This window comes from Polyodon spathula, chromosome 6, assembly GCF_017654505.1.
Source record: "Polyodon spathula isolate WHYD16114869_AA chromosome 6, ASM1765450v1, whole genome shotgun sequence".
In the NCBI taxonomy this organism is placed as follows: domain Eukaryota; kingdom Metazoa; phylum Chordata; class Actinopteri; order Acipenseriformes; family Polyodontidae; genus Polyodon; species Polyodon spathula.
The window spans coordinates 50095622-50118848 of record NC_054539.1 but is presented as its reverse complement, the minus strand read 5'-3'; the positions used below and the strand labels follow the sequence as shown (position 1 = coordinate 50118848).

At 36.2% G+C, this 23227-nt stretch overlaps 1 protein-coding gene across 1 annotated transcript in view; it reads left to right on the top strand.

Annotated features, from left to right (window-relative positions):
- The window catches only part of LOC121317288 (echinoderm microtubule-associated protein-like 6), a 120042-nt gene that overhangs the window by 46874 nt on the left and 49941 nt on the right, over positions 1 to 23227 (top strand). The window contains exons 5-8 of the mRNA XM_041253061.1: positions 5576 to 5761; positions 6974 to 7109; positions 12861 to 13062; positions 18248 to 18385. Coding sequence (XP_041108995.1) covers positions 5576 to 5761; positions 6974 to 7109; positions 12861 to 13062; positions 18248 to 18385 — 662 coding nt within the window. The remainder of the gene's footprint in view (positions 1 to 5575; positions 5762 to 6973; positions 7110 to 12860; positions 13063 to 18247; positions 18386 to 23227) is intronic.

Here is a 23227-nt window from a genome sequence, read left to right as displayed (position 1 = left end):
ACCGTGAGCACCAAGGAGCTTTCAAAAGAACTCCAGAACAAAGTTGTTGAAAGGCACAAGTCAGGGGATAGGGATAAAAAATATCAAAGGCCTTGAATATCCCTTGGAGCACGGTCAAGACGATTATATAGAAGTGGAAGGTGTATGGCACCACCAAGACCCTGCCTAGATCAGGCCGTCCCTCCAAACTGGATGACCGAGCAAGAAGGAGACTGATCAGAGAGGCTACCAAGAGGCCAATAACAACTTTGCAAGAGCTACAGGTTTATGGCCAAGACTGGTCAAATTGTGCATGTGACAGCAATATCCCAGGCACTCCACAAATCTTGCCTGTATGGTAGGGTGGCAAGAAGGAAGCCCTTACTCAAGTATGCAAACAAACACTCAGGAGATTCTGTAGCCATGTGGCAAAAAGTTTTGTGGTCTGACAAAACTAAAATTGAACTTTTTGGTCAAATGCAAAGCGTTATGTTTGGCGCAAACCCAACACAGCGCATCACCGAAAGAACACCAAGCATGGTGGTGGCAGCATACAGTCTTTTTGAAAGTTGGGTTAATATATATTTAGTATGTAAACTAGCCTGAGAAGACTGGACCACGATTTCTAAGTTTTTGTCCTCTATTTGTTGCTATTTATAAATTATTACAAATAATTTTTTCTTTCAAATTTTGTTTTGTTATAAATAAAATCTAGCTTAATTCAATGATAACTGTTCTAGAACGAACAAAAAAAAGCTATAGGTATAAATGTGAACTTAATTGCATTTAATAGTTATTTATTTATTTATTTTTTTTACATAAAAGCCTTGAAAGGTACTTGAAACATACTATATAGAATACTAATAATCTATTGTTTATTATAGTAAATCAAACACTTTTTGTATATTTTAGTCATTTTAAATTACACAGTGGTAGTTCAGATGTTTCACTGCTCACACAAAATATACATGTCTCATTGGAATTCCTGGTTAAAAACCCAGCCATGCACAGGAATAAGTTGAATATCATATGTTATAGCTGGTGACAAACCTGGTGCTCCTTAAACAAAGAGATAACATTTGTCACTTTAAATTGCAAATATGGTGTGACAAGCCTACACAGCAAATTGGCCAGTGTTAAATCAACTCTGCAGAAGTCAAATCTAACACTTTTCCAGTGTAAATGTGGCTCCACACTCCACATTTTAAAAGTTACACTTTTGAACAAATTAAAAAAATAACACTTCCATAGTGTAAGACATTTAACACTATGGGAGTCTCTTGCAGTGTATAACTAGCACCCATTTATTATAAAATTAGTGTTCGGAAATAACACTAGGAGAGTGACATTAACACTGCTATAGTGATAATTGTACTCTCTGTATATAAACTATGTACACTTAACTTATCTTAAACTAATAAATTCATAATATTGTTCATTGCCACACAAATAATTTAAAATAGTGTAGCACAAAAAACACAGAAAAGACTGGAGACACAGGCAAGATTCACATGTACAACATGGTTTATTTAGGCAGACAACATAATGTCAGCACCATTACGCACACACACACACACACAGACCTTTCACCACCCCAGAGCATTATCCCGCCTCTCAAGGTGACAGTCACATATTACATAAAACAACACAAGAAGGTTTCAACAGTCAAGGGATATGGCAAAATAACTAATAGGGGCACTTACAATAATCACAATATTTATAACAATAGCAAAGTATTTCCCTTACCTTATTTCCCCCTCCCAGCATCCTCTGCTGCTCATTAACGTATTTGTGGAGTCCAGTTTCGGGCACAGGACACAATCCGCCAACAGATGGCAACGGCGAGTCAGCCCAGCCATGCCCGTTACCATATACGGTGCTTAGCCTACCTTGAACTTCGCTAGCACGGACAGAAACAGCGCATTTACAGAATCTGCCAACTAAAATCCCGGATGTTGATATTATTACTCTGGATTAGTGTACTTTTATTTTACACTGTGAAATATGCCTTGGTTTAGATATAAAACAAAACCGCGTGGCATCAAATGTGAAAATGTAACACCTAAATTCAGCACTAACGATTAACACTAGGATTTCAACACTGGCCAATTTGCTGTGTATAAATAAAATATAATTTAACAAGCTGTGAAGAAAAGCACTCTTGTTAATAAATGAAATCCACACCCAGAGCAAGTGAAAACTATATGTTCCTCAAGAGTCCTGCAGTGTTACTCCAAAATGATTCCGCTGTCTGAAGTGAAGATACATATAAACATATAGGAACTGGGTATGTACAATATGTGGTGGTGCCCAGCGGTCAGGGGGCAGATTCTCCTATACTTGGGGATCTGAGGGGTATGGCCCTTTTAAGCATAAAGATGTAACATTTTCAGTAAACCCAATATCTATTGGATAAATCGTCTACCTTATATAAAATGATAGTCATTGTGTACTAACAATGTCTCATTCTTGTTTCTACAATATGTATTGCTGTCTATGACGCATTGTTTGTACTATAACATGGTATCTATAGAGGATAAACAATGACGCCCCATTGAATATGAAAAATATACAGCAAAGTGCAGATGGGTATTTTCCGTATTCAGTGGAATTCGTCATCTATTCTATTTATGCTACAAGATTAAGAATAATAACAAGAAGATACAGAGTAGATTTAATTCTATTTTCATACAATTTAGAATATTAAAACAAAAACATATGCTCTGCTTCTTATGCAAGGCTCTGAACGGTTTCCAGGTAAACTGTGAAAGTTCTCTGTGTTGCTGCTCTGGCCGCTGGCTGTGAACACAAACATTGTTCGTTTAAATTAAACTGGCTTTATCTTCTAAAAGAGCAGGGAGATTCAAGTCACTCACAGTCTGATCGAGTTTAAACAATAACTAAGATAGTTATTTTTAAAGTAGCAACATAGACAGAATACCTCAAACTACAATAATTAGGTACACAGTAATGAATCTCAATTGTCGTAAATGAAACATAAGAATAAAATTAATAAAAAACAAAAATATGCATAAATTACATTGTGATGATTGACTGCATATACACAGCTGAAGTAAGACTTTCAGTCATTTTTTTGTAACTTGGATTATAAATAAAATCACTTCCCAAACTATAAATGGATATTTAAAAAAACATTTTATAAACACTACCATTTCATACCCTATTGTGTGTGTCTTATGGATAGGACATGGTGCATACAGCTGAACTTCTACTCCAAAATAATTAAGCCAGCAAACCAGGAGAAAAAGAAAACTACAAAATTGGCATTTCTACTGGTCAACTTACAGTAATTATACATACATGTTTATACAAAGATCTAATTAATTAATGATTAACGCTTAGTAAAGAGTAAAAACTTTTTTGGCGCTTAAGATTTTGTCTATTATCGGTAAATGTATTTTGAACTTGCAGAACTGCCAAGTGAGTCAGTCATTCTTGGCTCATACATAGTGCTTCGCAAGTAAATTTTTTGTCTTTTTAAGCAAACACTACCATAATTTAAAACATAAATAAAATACACAAACATAATAAACAAAAATATAATACACTAAACATAATATTGAAATGACAAAGGAATGTGGACCCTGACATAACCTGACTCTTTCTTCTTTCGTCACTTTGTGTGAGAACCGGTGGTCTGTGAAAGGCTTGTGCAAATGACTAGGGCTCACAACTTCAACTTTTAACGAAGGAAAAATAACGCTGATTTCTCTTTTAAACTAATCTGGAGTGATATGTTATTCGATAGGTATGTTTTTTGTGTATTTGACCATTATGAAGTTGAATTTTAAAAACACATAGTCTATAAAGATATAGTTCACATTAAAAGGTACGTAAAATTATTATATGTAAGCTCCAATATTTGTGGGGATGGGCTCATTCCAGAATTTTGTTGAAGCATGGGCTCCACGGGCCCATATAATCTGGCACCTATGCATGTAAAAGAAGAAAGTACCTGCTTAATAATTCACCTAATACATAGCGATCATTCATATAAATCAAATTAGGACAGAGTCTTAGCACAGCTTTATTGAATATAAAATATCAACTGTTTAAAACAGGAGCTGAAAATGTGATCACCTTTAGTATAAGAAATTATTTTTAGTATCAGATCTTTCAGAATATATAGATTTTCCTATTTAAATGTATATATCTTTTTGCATTAAAGCAATATTGTCAGAGGTATTGTCAAGTAGGGCAAAATGTTTATTTTTGATGTGTTTATATTATTTTACACTGTTGTTTTAAATAACAAATAACCATATGTTAAATAAAAACATGCCAAATTTAGTGTTTTCAAAATAGAATGAGTCAAATTTCTTCAGATGGAAACTGTCAAACTCAGTCCATTTATAGTGGCTCTCAAAAGTATTCACCCCCCCCTTGGACTTTTCCACATTTTATTGTGTTACAAAATGGAATCAAAATGGATTTAATTAGGTGTTTTTGCCACTGATCAACACAAAAAAAGTCCATAATGTCAAAGTGAAAAATAAAATCTACAAATTGTTCTAAATTAATTACAAATATAAAACAGAAAATAATTGATTGCATAAGTATTCACCCCCTTGAGTCAATATTTGGTAGAGGCACCTTTGGCAGCAATTACAGCCATGAGTCTATTTGGATAAGTCTCTACCAGCTTTGCACATCTGGACACTGAAATTTTTGCCCATTCTTGTTTGCAAAATTGCTCAAGTTCCGTCAAGTTGGATGGGGACCTTTTGTGAGCAGCAATTTTCAACTTTCCACATATTCTCAATTGGACTGAGGTCCGGGCTTTGACTGGGCCACTCCAGGACATTGACCTTTTTGTTTTTAAGCCACTCCAGTGTAGCTTTGGCTGTATGTTTGGGGTCAATGTCCTGCTGGAAGATGAATCTTCTCCCAAGTCCTAGGTCTCTTGCAAACTTCAACAGGTTTTCCTCCAGGATTTCTCTGTACTTTGCTGCATCCATTTTGCCCTCTGTCTTCACAAGCTTTCCAGGCCCTGACGCAGAGAAGCATCCCCATAGCGTGATGCTGCCACCACCACTGTAAAATAACACATGCTGGACTATCACATGCCCCTGGGAGATCAGCCTTTTACCTTCTAAATGCACACTAGAAGCTCTTGTTTTTCAATTAAACTCGAGCTCTTGTGAACCTCAGTTGCTTCATTTTTTTAAACTAAACTTTTCAATAAATATGAAAAGTATTTGCATAATTTAACTTCATTACAAATAGTTTTCTTAACAATATTGAATGAAATAAAGACTATACAACATTCCTTAGTACAGTAAACTCCATGAATTTACTACAGTAAACCCCATTGATTAAAAAGACTAACTTACCATAGACAACTCTCTGTCATTCGCTTACAGTCTGCCTCTATTAGTATTAAGTTCTATTAAGAACTAGATACTCAGTGCCCTTTGTGGCTGTTACAGAGGGATTCTACTGTATTACCCAGTTGCTTAGCTGATAACAACTGAACACCAAGTTTAAAATGTTAAATTACTAAAGCAAATAAATGATCTATGCAACAGGAATAATGTATTGCATTTAACTTGAATTTGTTTGTCATTTCATTTAGTTCTGGGCATTATGTGGAAATGCTTTGACACCAAAAAGAGGTATCTTTGGCAAAACAGGGGACCTCCAGACCATCCTGTGTTTGGCCAGTGCTAAAGACGACATCACATATTCTGGTGCACTAAACGGGGACATCTATGTCTGGAAAGGCCTCAACTTGGTTCGCACAATTCAAGGAGCGCATGGAGTAAGTGAAAGACAATCTTGTTCTTTCGAATGCCTAATTCAGTGTTTTGTAACATTTAGTATTTCTTGAAACCTGTTTAGTGATGGTTCACTGCATTCAGAATGAGATTCAATGATATGTGCATGTGTGTGCTCTTAAGTTAGCCTGCTGTAATTGGTCATTGCGTCTGAGTATTATCCCACTGTTTTTCTCACAGGTGGCAAATTATGGAACATAAGAACAAAAGAACACATTACTGTATCATTAAGCACAAAGGCATCATACAAACAAGGGAGGGTGGGGGTGGGGTGGACTGTTTAACCAGCGGGTAGTCTGTTTAATAAGTGTCCAGTTCAGTCATTAAGTCAAAACACCACCCCTTTGCTAGAAATAAAAAGAAGCGTTTTAAGTATTAGTGACCTATTTTCCTCCTCAGATTTGCAGAGTCTCATTAGCTTTTTAATAAGTAAGTTGTTCATAAAGGATGTAAGAGCACAGCCTTGCTTCACGCAAGATTTCCTGTGCTCCTGTTATTAAAGGTCTTTTGGGACAGCAGAAATCTGAGAACAGATTGCTTCCAGACAGCACCATTAAACACTGATTTAGGACATTAGTTTAGGACTTTGTTGCAATAAATTTCCAAACTGTTGCACAGATCAATCTCTTTCAGACTGATGCTTTTCCAGATTTATTTTCAGAAATGCCTAATATGGACTTGTTTTTGTCATCATGCTTTAGGAACTGCCGGCTGAATCAGTTTCACAGTTTAATTTACAATATTTTATTTTTCTTATGGTTTGCAGGTATAGTGACTGCCAGATATGTGCATTATCTACATGTGTATGTTAACATAGATACTGTATGTGCAGGTAGTTGAGTGTGCTTCTTATACAGCAAAATGCTTTAACCCTATAGATTTAAAACCCTATAGGTTAAAAACAGCCATCTTCTTTTTCTATAATAGTTATTTGATCGATTTAATAATCACCAAAGCTAGTTTAACTTTGCTATCTATGTTATTTCCCTATTCTATGACTCTATTCAAGATGACACATACAAATAATCCTGTTTTAGCAAAACAAAGTGAAACTTGTGTGTTAACATTCAAGAAGTCTTTGTTTAAGAACACATGTATCACTCCAATGTTGCTAAAAAAAACATGAATGCATGTCGTTAAATGGTGCTGTACTTTTTGATTGAACCCCTTTGATATGGCACCTTTGTGTGTTCTAGGCAGGGATATTCAGCATGTATGCCTGTGAAGAGGGTTTTGCAACTGGTGGAAGAGACGGTTGTATACGGCTATGGGATATCGACTTCAAGCCAATCACCAAAATTGATCTCAGGGAGACTGAGCAAGGATATAAAGGTAGATAATAAAGTATCTTCATTTTCAGACTATAACATGCACCTTTCATGTACAATGTCACAATATTATTTTTTATTTTACTAGGGTAGAGTATAGGAAAGTAGATATAAGCTTTTTCATCATGCAAAAGATGTCAGACAAATCAGCTTATGTGCATTATATACATTATAGTCAGTTCATTTTTTTAAATTGGTACTCCTGAGTGATCAGAAAGACAGCACCACAGTGACATTCACACACATTCACACAAATATTAAGTCATTAAGACAAATGTTCCTTTAATTTAACTGACCAAGAGCCCTATGCACTGCTCAATCCAGAATTTTTTTTTTAGGAAAGAATCATAAAATTGAACAGTGATTACCATATTATTTAATGACACTAAGAGAATATACTTAAACTGAAGACTTCTTATTCTTTTTAACTGCGTGAAGAACATTGCAAATGTGCCAGCAAGAGTACATATCGGTTTTAAAACTGCTACAGCTTTTGCTGGACATTTAGATTTTCTTAGTTCCTTTTGGTTTTCAGGTATCAAGCAGTTTCTGACCTGACACAATCTTATGATCAAAGGTCTTAAATTACATTTAGATTTATTCTCTACAAAGATTTTATTAAATACAAATACAAGAGAATTCATAATGTTATGGTTAAAGTGAAGATGTATCTGGTATTTCATGCATAAAGTCATCTATCAGTAGGTGGTCGGATGGTTGGATGGATTTTGTTGTATGATTTTCTTATACAACTATTTGGCTTCTCTCCTCATTAGATTTGCATCAATTTAGTATTCTAGGTAGTCATTAACTAAGAAAGACTGGGCACAAAATCCATTTGTAAAAAGGATTATAAAGTTAGGAAGGATGTAGTATAAGAACACAAAATTAGTGACCAAATATAAACATTCACTGTTATGTAAAAGGCTACAGCTGTGTTTTTGTTGATTACTAACTTGTACACTGTAGTTGACCATACCTTGGTGTTATGATTTTAATTCCACAATTTTATTCTACAAATCAAAAAAAAAATAATAAAAATACAATAGTTTTAAAAAATTGCAGTCTGAGTTATACGTACTATAGCTTATGCCGTATAAAGCTTCCTGAATAATACAGTATAAATAGGTTGTAGTATACACTTTAGGGGGCAGTGCATACCGGACTAGTACAGAGGAAAAAAAAAGAAACCTAATTTAAATTAACTATTGCACATCGCAAGAGAAGTATTTATAAGTGTTAATTCTATAGGTGGGCTTTTTTTTTATTCTTTTGCCGTCCTGTGTGCATTGCACTTAGGCAAAAAAAAAATACCTTAGACAAATAACATTCAAAAAAATATACTCCAGTAGCGGTTAGCTTTCGTTTACTGTTCACATCTTTTAATCAGCCTATCAGTGCGTGCGTTTCTGTGACCACAGTAGGTGGGCAGCAGGGATACCAGTTCCGCTTTAAAACCGTAGAATTGGGCTTCCATTTCCACGGAGTCGTGTACAATTCTGCCTTGCTGCTTTTTACTATATTTTGGGCTTCTTTTCATGCTTGGTCGCTTATGTTGAAAATGGTTAACACTACAAAAGTCTGTTCAATTAAATATCATTCTTGTAAACAAAAGCAAAACACATTATCTACCAGGTTTTTGTTTCCTCTGTAAGCCATAGTGGGTTGATTGCAGCGTACCAAAGTTAGTCCACTTGATGCGTCTAACTAGTGAATTAAGCAGGTTTAGTCCACTTGCTTGAAATAAAGTTAGTACTTGCTAATCCTGATTGCAGTGTATCAGACGATAATAAACCACACGTGGATCATCTGCTAAATCGGACTAAACAAGTTCCTGATTGCAGCATACCAAATTGGACGTGAGATGATCCTGTTCAGGTGGACTAACTTAGTATTATAAAGTATAAGACTAACTTAGTATGCTTGCTCGTCCTACGTTTATACAGCACATTTTAAAACAAAGACAGCTCCATTATTCTCAGAAATGACATCTGAAAATTACTGAAATGAAAAGTGAAGCCTTTTGAAGCATTTAGTTCAGAAAGGTTCGCTCGCTGATGCGAAGTCACATAAAGAGCTTCATGCTCAGTGCAAGGTACTGTAGACCCGCATAACCCAGTGTCTCAAGTGAAAGGCATCACTAAAATGTAAGAGAATACAGAACTTTATATAATATTGTAAATTATTATATACAATTGACAATTGCACTGTGTACGTTGTATCATTACCTTGCGTCGTTGGTACACAATATTAAGCAATTATACATTTTCTAGCTCGACTAGAATGTAGCCTATAATTTAAATATGCTGCACCTTTTTCTTTTTCTCATTTATCTGCCTTATTAAAAAAGAAGTATACTGCAAGTATGCCTGGGCCAAAATATTATGGTTTTACTATTACTGCTATTATGCTATACTATTTTACTTTCAGTATATCGATATTTTTATGAAGGTTGTCACATATTGCCCAGCTATTATTTATTTATTTATTTATTTATTTATTTTATTTTAATTTTTTTTTTTTTTTATTTAGTTTTTCTCCCCAATTTTGTTTGCCCAATTATTACCTGTATCCTCGGCTCACCGCTCACAACCCCCCTGCCAACTCAGGAAATGGCAGCTGAAACGTGCTGCTGCCAATTTTCGCACTGCGGATCCACAGTGAGGCCACCAGACCTATAGTGCCGGAGGACAACACAGATCTAGCGGCTCCACTGCAAAATCACAGGCACCCTATCGGCCACAGGGGTCGCTGGTGCATGGTGAACCGTGGATTCCCCTGCCGACCTAAGCCCTCCCTACCCGGGCGACGCTCAGCCCATTGTGTGCAGCTCCCTAGGACATATTAATGTCTGATGAGACATATTGGCTCACAAGCATATGCATATGTTTATGCTTACAACCGTAGATTTTTCAATGCAAAAACAGAAATGAGTCCGGGCTGGCTGGTGTAAATAGGCACGCGTGCGCCAACTGGTTACGGGCGCATTAAGTAAGTGAGCCACTCAGAGCGAGAATTCTTTTGCTGCCTCTGACAAGTTTTGCTGCCAGTGAAACAAACTTGAGGCTTCCGTCTCTGCCGGTGAACGAGCTTTTGAAACTGTCTCTAATTGGTATTTACCAATTAACGGAAACTCTGCGTGGGACAAAGTCAGTGTTGCATTGTTATTTTGATTTAGGTTGTTAAAATCTAATAATAGTTTTCAGTATTGGAGGTAAAATACCAAAAATGGACGACAAACTGAATGCAGATTGAGGTTATTTAGTCACACCATAAAATATTATGGTTACATAGTCACACATTAAACAAAATAATACTAAAGAGGCTTCTAAACAGAATGTAAAACAAATAACAGCTTTCAGAAAACAAACTTGAAAGCCAGGTCAGACAAAAAGTATTCCTGTTGTTTGTAGCCAAGTTAAATCAGTACTACAGGTACGATCCAGCACAGCCACCTCGCTTCAAACAACCTGCTGCTTACTTTTAAAAACAGTTGTAATTTTAGACCCGAATAGGCACGTTTTCTTTGTTTTGACTCTACTAATAAAATTAATTCCTGGATGGGACAAACAACATGACAATGAACTTGCTGCATATCTGGCCTTTATTAAAGAATGCCAGATGCCCTTGGGTAACTGAGTTTTGGGACTGTTTCCAATCGATTTCCGCATCTGTATAACTTGGCAAAGCTTCCAACCAATTCAGTGGATGCAGAATGTGCAGTACAGTCAATGTGTATGGGCAAGTCTTCTCAACACAGACAGAGAATGTCAGCAGCAAATGCTGGGGGATGTTGCATGCTTGCCTTTAACAAAGGACAGCACTCTGTTTTAGTAAGGAAGCAAGCACCACTATATTTAGGCTTTTATAATGCTCTGAAATAATATCTACTTAGGTTTATTTAATGTCTAAACAGGTCAGAGAAATTCTAATTTTATTCCATAACCTACCCATGAAAGAATGTATATTCTCTGCAATATAAGTAGACCCCTAAGTATAAACTACTGTCTGAACTTCTCCCTCAATACTGTGACAGAACCCAACAGTCAAATACAGCAGTGTTTGCTCACTGGGTTTATCCCTATGCTGGTGATTACAACTGAGATGTGTCTTTGGGAGTAAAACCAGAAAGCTGCACAGTTGTGCCTTCCCAGAAGGTTATAAATGAGCGCTTGATTTAATTGTTGACACAATCAAGACTGCATTGTTTATAGCATAATAATCTTTCTGGCAGGATGGCGGCTTTTCTTGGAGCCAGTGATTAATTGAGATAAGGCTACCAGGAGCACCTGGCAGCATCTGCTAAATAGGAAGTCATCTGTTTCATTCAGGTTGTCAACAAGAACATTTGTGGTGTTGTTTTGTTTTGTTTTTTTAACATGCTTGCTTTCAGTGCTTGGCAAGCTGGTAAACAAAAAGATTGACAAGTAATACAAAAGCAATGCATTATGAGAACATATTTCATCAAGGGGTTATGTGACCCAGCGATGAAATATTTTCTCTAAATACACTGCAACCCATATATATTTTTTTATATTACATATGAGCAAATATTGCTGTTCAAGATATCCATCACTACTAATAGAACGAACATTTCCAGGTTCATACTTGTTGCCGTCTCTTTTCATAATGCATAAATGACAGTGACAAGTAACAATCTTTAAAACTACACTACATGCCAGGTCTATAAAGAAAAGCCAAGGCATGTAGCTCAAATAAATGGAGCTATTTTAGGCAGCAATCCCCAGCCACTGGAGAAGGCCCTGTCCCTTCAAAGCAATGTTGCAAACAGGAAACAGCAATGCAAGGAGAGAGAATCAGAGTGCCAGGTTCATATGCACTGCCCCTTTTTTCGTTACACAGAAAATCAATCACAGTTTGCATGACATTTATCTTTAAAAAAGAAATGAAGCATTCTTAAAATTGCAACGTCCAAATTGCAGAACTGGTAAAACAAAAAGGTTTATCTTACTGTTGAAGTTGCTTGTTGCACATACCATATAAAGCTTAATTAGTCTACTTATTTATTTATTATTATTTTCACATTCTGAGGTGAGCATTTTCCCACTTGCACAGAAAAACAAAATGACAAGGTCTATACAAAAAAAAAAAAACCACCATGGAGATCAGGCACCAGGTTATTTTATTAAACCAGAGAGGGACATGTCCACAGCTAAAGCCAAGACTCTTACACCTCTAATACCAGTTGGCTTGGGGATTCCTTTCCTGGACCAAGCCGTAACTAGTGCCCAAACTACAGGGGCTAGCCTGACTAGTCACCCCAAAAATCTCGTCTTGTAATATTAAATTACAGATCCTGTGGGGTACTCAAAATGTTCCTGACTTGTTATTTTTGAAAAGTAGTTTCTTTGTCCTTGTCTGGTAGAGTTCAAGCTGTAAAGTAAGTAAGTTAGTAAGTGCTGCAAAGAATCATGTCCTGGTTATTTCATTTCATTGCGTTTCTATTGGGTATAACACTGATACGAAGAACTTTGGGAGTGTGGGTAAAACTGCATTTGATGAAAACCGTGAACTGTTAAAAAGATTGTTGGGCATATAAGAACTGTACTGAAATAAATTTGTACTATATACAGTATGGCTTACAATTTGGCAGCAAGTTTTCACATAAACAAAAAAGTACCCAAAAGCTCTATGCTGTTGAGATATTGAGTTAATACATTTTGTAGAGTAATGAATCTGATGTGTGCTGCTTTCATCCCACAGTGTTTATTTTCTTTGTTTGCTTCTTTATCAGGGTTGTCAATAAGGAGTGTATGCTGGAAAGCAGACCGCATACTAGCAGGAACACAGGATAGCGAGATATTCGAGGTGATGGTGAGAGAGAGAGATAAACCGCTGTTGATAATGCAGGGCCACTGCGAAGGAGAGCTCTGGGCCTTGGACCTTCATCCCAAGAAACCGCTGGCCGTAACAGGCAGTGATGATCGATCTGTACGGTCAGTGAATTACTTTGTTTCAAAGTTAAGTGGTATGAGATAGGAAAACTTGTATTTCTCTATCACCACTATTTGCAGCTACATACACTGGTTGACATGCAAACTCAATATTTATACTCAGTGTGCTTTTCACATTTGGTAGCCTGGTTTTATTTTGACCTAGAGTGTCTACAGTATACATAGTGTTCCGTGTTTCCGGTTTATTTCGAATTTCAGTATTTTATTTTTTAACTGAATGTTGGGTTTTACTAGTTCATACCCAGTTTTTTGTCTACCATTCAATATTTTCCCGGGGTTATTTTCTAGGAAATACAGAATATTTTGATTAAAATTCTTTTTTATTTTGACTCCGACATTGTAATAAGCAGTCCTACTCTGTATCCTAGGATACAGCAAGTACGTTTAAATGCCAGAGGATCACTTGCTTTTCACATTTAGGACCCTGGTTTTATTCTGGCCTGGAGTGCCTACAGTGTACTATAAAAACATTACTTCTCGTATGGATTCTCAAAGATATTTACTTCAAACCATCGTAAGGGCAATTGTTTCCCTCATGCTGGGTGTCCCTTTAAGTCACTTGGATAAAGGTGTCTGTTAAATATACAATAATAAACTAATAATAATTGTTAATTAGATTTTCAAGCAAAAAATAATACATTACCTCCTTAGAAAAGGTGGTAACACCCCAACTTATCATTACAGAAGTTAAATTCCAACCTAAATCACCTAATCATTTCAGCTTAATGCCTTGGTAATCTCTCTCTCTCTCTCTCTCTCTCTCTCTCTCTCTCTCTCTCTCTCTCTCTCTCTCTCTCTCTCTCAGTTACTATATTCACAAAATTATCCCTTGTTGTTGTTTTCCATTGAAGCGGACGCTTGCCACTATGTAAACAAGCCACTCTTTTGCTCAGCCATGGCATGTAGCCATGGCAGTGAAATTACGCACAGGCTCCCTGAGCACGACCCCTCGCCAATCATGACTCCCCAATCAGCTCAGCACCGGGCAAGCCTTCCTGCTCAATTGGTTGCCTAGCAACACATCTCCTGTTATGCGTCCCAGCTGCTTTCACAAGATTCACCCTGTCACAGTTTTAATTTTTTTCAATTGTAAGTAGTGCTGGGACAGATATTAAAATTTAATATTTTTGTATTCGGATACAAAAATGTTCATATTCGCTACAAATGACAAAAATACCTTGCACTTATTTACCGCCTCACCAGAAGTTGCAAAACAGTTTAAAAAAAAATGGCAAATGAAAAAAGAGCTCCGGGTGATATGTGAGTTTTAATATACAAAAAAAAACAAAAAAAAAAACAGAGCATGAACACAGCACTATTTAAAAGTTTTAGACAGCAAAAAGTAAACAATCCAGATTATGCGCACGCATGCATAGTGATCTCTATGGAAAGCCACCTGGGTAAAAAAGGCATTGTGCTGCTTTAGAGTGAGTCAGAATCTCATGGGACAGAAAAAAGGCAAGCACTTCTTTCTGAAATGCCTCACTTAAACAGTGCCCAACTTGATTTTTATATAGATTGTATATATTATTATTTTGATTTTTTTTTGTTGTGACTTCCCCGTAAAAAATAAAAACATTGTGTAAGTTGATTTTCTAGGCCTTTTTGCGGGGCCCTTAAAAGGGCAGAGCGACTAATATGTTGCACCAGTGTAATCGCCTGTGTGTCTAATATTAAACTACTTTACCAGTGCCACAATGGGATTACTACAGCCATGGTTATGGCTCACACAAACTTAACTGTCAACAACCTGATTTATTTTTTCAGGATCTACGGCATTCAGGTCATGTTTCTAGGTAGAAACACAAAACCGCTGTTCTAATTAAAAGTTTTAATTTGTTACTCTAAATACCCTTAGTCATTTTAATTGTTAGGCACAAGCTTTCAGACTCTTGACTGACCTCCTCTCGAAAACGTCACAGCAGTACTGATGCACTGTTAATACAATAGCTGTCAGTCTCTATGAATTTCTTTATTCCATTGATTTGTCAACAGCCAGACTGAACCCGCCCCTGTGACCCGTAGCAAACAGCTATTGGTTAGAAAGCCGAGTAGTAAACTTTTCAAGTCTACTGTCCGTGTAACTGCAATGTTATAATAATGCACGTGACTTTGGGACTGGATCAAGTAGGACAGTCAGAAAAGAAACAAAAATACTATTTAACAGGTTTGAAATTGCGCGTTGTTGAATTTCCCGAAATTCATGTTAATTTGCAATGCTGAAAAAACAGTACATGACTGGAGATGAAACAATGAAAAACGAGCTGATAGGAGGAAAGTGTTTATCACCCGATGAAGAAAACATTTTGTTTGAATGGAGCACTTTTGAATGACTTAAGTACATGCTGTAACTTGTTCTACATGTCAGTGCAACGCATTGGTACACTTGTAAAGTACATGTATGGTTGTGGTTCTGATTAACAAAACGAAATGAATGTATTTGTACAGCTGGAAATCAGCCAAAATCACCATTTCACTTTTAATTTTTAGTTCCTGACACTCTTAGGTGAAATGTAGAAAGTCAAAAGCTGTCATACAGAAAGAGAAAGGTAAAAATATCCTTCTCTTTCTTTTTCTCCTAATGCTTTTTTGACAGTTAATTTGTTTTGTTAACATGGAAATATACTAGAGAATGCACTTATTGTGCGCGTTTATATCATTTATATTAAATTATTTGTGTTTTAAAATGGAATATTTGCCTGCAAAAAATCTCTTTTTTTTCTTTGTTTATATAATATAAATATATTAAAATGGTCTGTAATACATGGGATTTGACACTATAACCTTCAGTTTGCAAGTGTGTTGTGTTACTGTCAGTACTCCACAATTCATTGAGAAAACAAGCAGTATTTTGAAAGATGAAGTCAACCAGCTGAGAATTCTCAGGAGACACATTTTTTATTTTTACATTTTATATTTACAGATTTTTTTGAGTCATCGTCATTCTGAGATTTAGATCTTGATCTCTGAAAAATGTTGGTTTCCTGTCAGTGTAATGCTCATTGTGGGCCCTGTTAGCGCAAGGAAATATAGTTCCTCTCGATACTGGTTGATGAGAGTAACGCTATTTGTGGTCCCCATTGTACAAAAAGGAACGTTCATTTCTGAAAATTAGCTGTGCTGAAGGATAGCCTATATATATTTTGTAAAAGTAAAACGTAAATAAATAAATACATTTATAAATATTGAAATAAATTAATACATAAATCAGTATATAGACATGTATTTATTTATTTGTCTATCTTGATATTTATTTATTTATTATTTAGTCCAGCGCAGAACTTGAATGAGAAACTGTGGGTGCGACTGAGCGAGCGTGCAAGCTGTGACCGGAGAGAATATGCAGTGAAAGTGCCGAGATTAAAACGTAGGGTTGTTATTTTGGTGCCGTGAATAACGGCCCCTGACAGGAATTCTCTGTAGTTTCAAATAAAACAAACATTTTGAGATTTTAACACCGTCTCTCTGAGTACTACTTCCTAAACATGAAAACATTACAATATACTAAATGAATGGATCAAGCTTATCATGATAGTTTGCAAAATCAGATGAAAGCTTTTAATACAATCGGGATAATACATAATCAGTATTTACAAAATCTTGTCGTTGTTAAAAACTGTAACTTTACTGCTATACTACTTGCAAATGTAAAATGAAAGAACAGTCTTTGTGGTGTGAAAGCTAGAGCGTCTGCATTGGAAGCATGTCTTGGGTTCGATTCCCACACGGTATATATTGCAAACCTTTAATTTTTTTAATTAAATGTATTTTATTTATATGTAACCAACACATTTTTTATTTGAAAAAATGTAGTTGATATGAATGACACTTTCAATGAACATACATGCTTTTCCACACATAACTTTAACATGCATATATATATATATATATACATATATATATATATATATATATATATATATATATGATATATGATTTATAATTATATATATAATACTAATGTTGTAACCTAATATATATATATATATATATATATATATATATATATAAAAATGTGTGGCAGGATTTGAACCCCAACTAGTCATACTTTCACTCCCACTACATAACCGCTACGCTACACAGATTCACATCTTAACCCTTTCAACAGACTAGGCTACTATTTACATTTACCCTATCAAAATGGCAATACATTGCCTCAATATAGGTTGAATAATTTTACTATTCCCGTAATGTGTGTGTTGTTATCCATTAAGTGAAAAAAGAAGCGATATCTGAAACAAAAACACATTGGAAATGTGAAAAAAAAACACAAGCAAAATTTCAAGTGGAAATCATTGGGGCAACCTTTCCCAAAAGCAAAAAGCGATATTGGAAATGTAAAAAAATGCCCAGCTATTTCAAGTGGAGATATCAAAAACACAAGTTTCAAGAAACCATTGGGGCAACCTTGGCCAGCACAAAGCAAACAGGCACAACTGTAAAACCGATGGGGGCCAAGGTTGCCCCAATTGTTTCTTCTAACTTGTATAAAAAATACAAGCTAAGTTAGAAGAAACAATTGGGGCAACCTTGGCCAGCACAAAGCAAATAGGCACAACTGTAAAAGCGGTGGGGGTCATGGTTGCTATTGCTAAGGGTGCTTCAACTAGCTATTAATTTCATTTTCCTTGTCAGGGTATGAATACTTTAGAATTTTGGAGTTTTGCAAATAAAACTGCTGAAATAAATAATTGTAGAGATCTATTTCTTGTAACTTTTTATTCCCCTCAAAATAGAATTTCCTCTGTTAAATGTATTGCATTTCAATTGCTTTGTTTAGCTCTTAACCCTAACCCTAACCCTAAACCTAACTCTAACCCTAACCCATACATACACTCACATTTGGAGAGTTACTCAGTGACCCAAACCCTTATCTTGCTGCCACAATAGCCTTTATAGATACATTGTATCTGTTTAAAATAATCATCATTTTTTTAATGGACTTAATGAACACCAAAGCTAGTTGAAATGTATTATGTATTACAGTGTCTGCTGTTCACAAAATTGAGTTCGAGACTAAATATGTTATTTATTGTAAGTCCATAATAAAATATTGCAAAATTAAGTTTCAGAAGACATTTCTTGTTTTACTTTAGTTACTGATGCGGAAAGGAAATACATTTTATGCAAACTTATTAATTTCATATTTTTCCTTCCCTGTCTGAAGGCTGTGGAGTCTGGCAGACCATGCCCTGATTGCCCGCTGCAACATGGAAGAGGCCGTGCGGAGCGTAGCTTTCAACAGTGATGGCTCTCAATTAGCTCTCGGAATGAAAGATGGCTCATTCACTGTTCTCAGGGTCAGGTAGGACTTGCACTGACTACTACAATTAAAGATATCTTATTTCCTCTCTGAAGACTTGATTTTTTATATTTGTAATTCATTTAGAACAATTTGTAGATTTTATTTTTCACTTTGATATTATGGACTTTTTTTGTGTTGATCAGTGGCAAAAACTCCTAATTAAATTCATTTTGATTCCATGTTGTAACACAGTAAAATGTGGAAAAGACCAAGGGGGGGTGAATACTTTTGAGAGACACAGTATATTAGTGACTTAGCATCATATTAAAAAATGTATTGCTACTTTAATATCTAAGGCTTGTGAGTTCATTAAGCTAATGCTGTGTATTACTTTCAGCATTGTATGAGACAGGGGTTTGGCAAGAAACAGAGGGCTTCCATTGATGTATTTTAAGCAGTCTTGAGCACAAAATAATAAAGGGTACAATAACTAGGTTATAACTGTCATGTTATAAATATTGTCTTTCTACTAAACTAAATGGTAATTGTCAAAATACAGTACAATTACAAAAATAGAAACATCACAAATATATTGCTGCAAAATTATTTAGAGGATGCCAGCTGCATATCACTAAACTGCCATCATTTTGTCATTCTTATAACTATTTTATCTTGGTTAATCAAAGAAGGATTTAATATTTAAATGACTGACAAAGTATTTTGACCTGCAGAACAGAGCATTGGATACACCAGTCTACTGTTGCAAAATGAGCTGATAGTTGCTGCAGTTTTCTGATTCCAGGCAGTCCCCTCAGTTAGATTACAATTAACTGAAAGGCATTTTAATTAGGCACATGTGCAGTGTATTTCAAAGATTCTGCTACTTTCCCTATACAGAAATGATAGTTGAGCTCAGGTACATGAGTTTTTTGATATTCTTTTTGATTTCCATTATATGAGAGTAGATGTTAAATTTCATGCTGATTTAAACTCGGCTCTCGCCAAGATAAGCACCAACTAAGACGAAGCTTTACAGTAAACTAATGTGATCCATCTGCATCTACATCCTTTTGCGTTGCTTTCCATCTGATGATGTAGATATCCTTTTGTCTGGTGTTGATTGCTGAAGTGTAATGCTGGCTCCAGGGACCAGCTTATTTTGCCGCCCCAGGGCATCAGCACACACAATGGCTGCGATGCTGGCTTCGGGGATCAACCCAGTGTGGTCTCCCCAGCGCATCAGCATAACTGTTTGGATTCAGCTAAGTAGGGTACATCTCAGGGGTCTTCAAGTGGGCACCTTCCATCCTCGGTGTTTCGTCGACTAGCCCATGACACCTCAAGAGGGCTCAACAGTGATTCTGGTGTCCCAGCATCACACCCTTCCATACCCCACTCAGCTCAGCCTCGCTTACTTACCTGTACATCAGCAGCTTTCTTTCTATTCTGCTTGAGATCCCCATCCAGAATCTTTCCTTCTCAGCCACAGCCAGTTGCTGTCCCTTTCTGCTGCTTCAAATAAGTTCTTCACTGTTCGACGCAACTCTTGACCACTGAACCTGACGTCTCTGAGAAACCAGGTTGTAGAGTGTGCCACAAATCCCCGACAACCTACCTCCACTGGGTTAACTCGGAATCTCCAGCCTCGCTGTTCTGCTTCAGCAGCTAGTTGAGCATACCGAAGTTTCTTCTTCTCATATGCCTCATCCACAGCATCCTCCCATGGCGCTGTTAACTGTACCAGATGAACAAGGCTTGCTGATCCAGACCACAAGACAATGTCTGCAATCTCAGGTGGAAAAATAAGCCGTTGACCAACATCTGCCAGCATCTTCCAGTCTCTAGCAGCATCCAGTTATCCTGGGCGAGGCTTGGTTTTAACACCTTTTCTTGGTGGTTGCTCTCCTGGATGGAGGAATATTGTCTTTTGTGTGTAATGCTTTGATGAAACTGGTGGCAACTTATTGGTCAGGTTACACTTGTCTTCCAATGCTAAGGCCAAACATCACTCCAAGTAAACTGTCTTGGGTTAAGACCCTCCTTACATCCTGTCAAAATGTGCCTTAATGTTGCAGGTGATGAACACAAAGGATATGAGGGATCCTCACCCACCCAGAGGTTTAGGTTCTGTGGTGATGGGAGAACATCATATGTTGATCTGATGAGGAAACTGATACTGCTGTGTTCCATTGTCCATAGGTCTTGCCAGACAATCTTGCGTTGTTCCACAGTCTCCCATCTCATCCATTCTCACTGCTTAGCCTGGGAAACGGCCTTTACACACCTGATCCTCTCCTCCTGCTTTTGCACCTCATTGACTACCAGCTTCCTCCGTTGAGCTGGGGCTGCCTTATGCCATGTAGGAGGAGCTGAACTGAGACCAAGACCTCCTTTTCCATGCCGAACTTGCCCCATAATATCTCCGATTCGAAGGGCAGCCTTAGCATCTTCCACAGCTTTCTTTGCTGCCCATTTTCTTCCAGTTTTGAACACAGGTGCTGCCGCCCTTATGCAAATAGATTTCATACATTAGTTGCTTTGTTTGAAGATAATAATTTAGGGTTACTTTAGTACCTTTTTTTTCCATTCTGGAACTGATTGATGAGCATTATTATTTTACACACACCTTGTAGGAATCATAGTTAAGAGCACCCTTCTTTGTATCATATTTAATAATAGTAGGACAAAGATGGATCTTTTTCCATTTAGACTGGATGATAGTTGGATATATTGCTTCACCTTCTGTTGCAACAGAGAAGTTTTGAATTGCCTTTTTTGCCTTGTAGCCTGTTTTCTTTTGGTAAAAGTATTTTAGGTTACATTATTAACATTGACATTGAAGGCTGATGTGTAGTTTATACTGGTATGAAACCAAACATAGTTTTGAGATTTTTGGAACATGGAATTTAAATGTAATTATAACATTCTTTTTTTTTTGTTATTGGAGAAAAAGTAAGATACCATGCGGGAAACTTGAATAAAATAAGTAAATAAGTGCACCTAATTTGTCTCTCTATATAATCTTGTGCACATCATTATTTTTAAAATTCAAAATCTATCCCAATATATACCACTGTATAAATTATAGCTCTGTGCCACACATTTATAGCAAATTACATGTAATGTATTTTCCAGAATTGAAAAGTAAAAGTGAAAGGACATCAAGCTTCAATCAGAGTTTGAGAGAATTAATTTATTACCTGTCCTTTTGATTGAAAATGTAATTTTCTGACTTCCAGGGCATAATTCTCCACATTTTACAAGGCTAGTCTCAATTTCAAACTGAAGAGGTGAACAAAATTGAATGTGCTGCTGAAAACTCACATCAGAGAAAACCTGAATGCAGTAACTATGTATTTTAGTTCTAATTAGGATTGAGATAAATGAACCTGATCCATCTGATGTCTGTGTCTTTAAAATAAATGAGCAATGGAGTACAGTATTCCACAATTTATCAGATGCTCCTCTAGTCCAGTTGGTTACCCATAGCATCCTGACTGGGAGCAGACCCTCTGTGGTTTCTAGGTGTGGTAACATGCTTAAAGATAGCCTTCTGTGTTGCAGTTCTGTATACAAATAAACTACAGTCCGCAAAGAGCAGTAATACAAATGCAAAAGCCTTTTAAGAGTTTTGAGCAAAACTGAAACCCAGTCATGTCCAGTTGGGGTATTCAAGATTCGGCCTGAACAAAAATAATTTTGAACTTTTACAACTACTATACTTTGTCCAGTAATTATTTGTTTAAGTATTTTACAGCCACATATAGTCACATTGAATTATTCTAGTCTAATAGAAAACTACAATATCAGTTTTGATTTGACTTGTATCTTCAGTTTAGAAACAAGCATATACATTATACTATAAGTAGGGCTTCTGATTTTCGGTTTTAACCGATAAAAAAAAAATAAAACACCCCCCAATACAAAAAAAATGAAATCGGTGCATAGCCAATAAACACGGGAATAACACTGGAAATTGTTACTGAGTTCACGTTGACTTCACCCCTTTCCCATTTAAAAAATAAAAAACGACTACCAACTAAAAAAAAAGAAATGTTTTCCAGTGCAGTTGGGCAATGTCCCTCCTTCCTGAGTTGTATCTATCATTGATTCGTCCCTCACAGAGCTAGTCTCCGGGCAGCTTCTCTCACAGACAGGCGATCTTCATTACTCAGACGGGGCATGGTTGTATATTTCGCTGTTCTTGCATTAATCATGTCTTTTCAAATGGCTTTTTACAGATTTTTAATCAACTCATTTTGGCAATTTTAACTCAACTCAAATACCAAACACTGAGCACCTGGCATTTTTATGAAATCACATGACTTGAGCTCAGTATTTTGTTATCCCAAGGAACAATACCACTCAAACAATCAACAAAATCTGCTCACTATTTAAAATGTAAATAGCATTTTGTATGTGTCCAATGGGCTGTTGATATAAAACTTAGACTGTTGTGTTTTCATTGTGCATCAGTATATATAAAAAGCGAAAGCCCCCAAAAATTACATAAAACTGGAAAATAACAAAAAAAAATTTTTTTTTAAAAAAGCACCGAAAAATGAAATTAATAAAAACAGAAAAACAGAAGCCCTAACTATAAGTAATATGATATCTAAAAGGAATTTCTTACATTTATAAGGGTTATCCTTAGGTCATTACTTTTTTCTGAAGCTAAAAAAACAAAACATCCTCCACAGCAGCTGCATTTTTTGGGGGGCATATGGCTGCCATCAGAGTTAAAACATTTCTATAGAAAACATTGTATCAGTGCAGTCAGTGTGGTCAGTGTATAGTAGTAATCTTTACATACTCCGGTATCTCCAATAGAGAAAGTGATGCAATCAGCTGCAGCAAGGAAGTGCTAAGATTGAGATGCACTGTACTGCAATATACACAGCA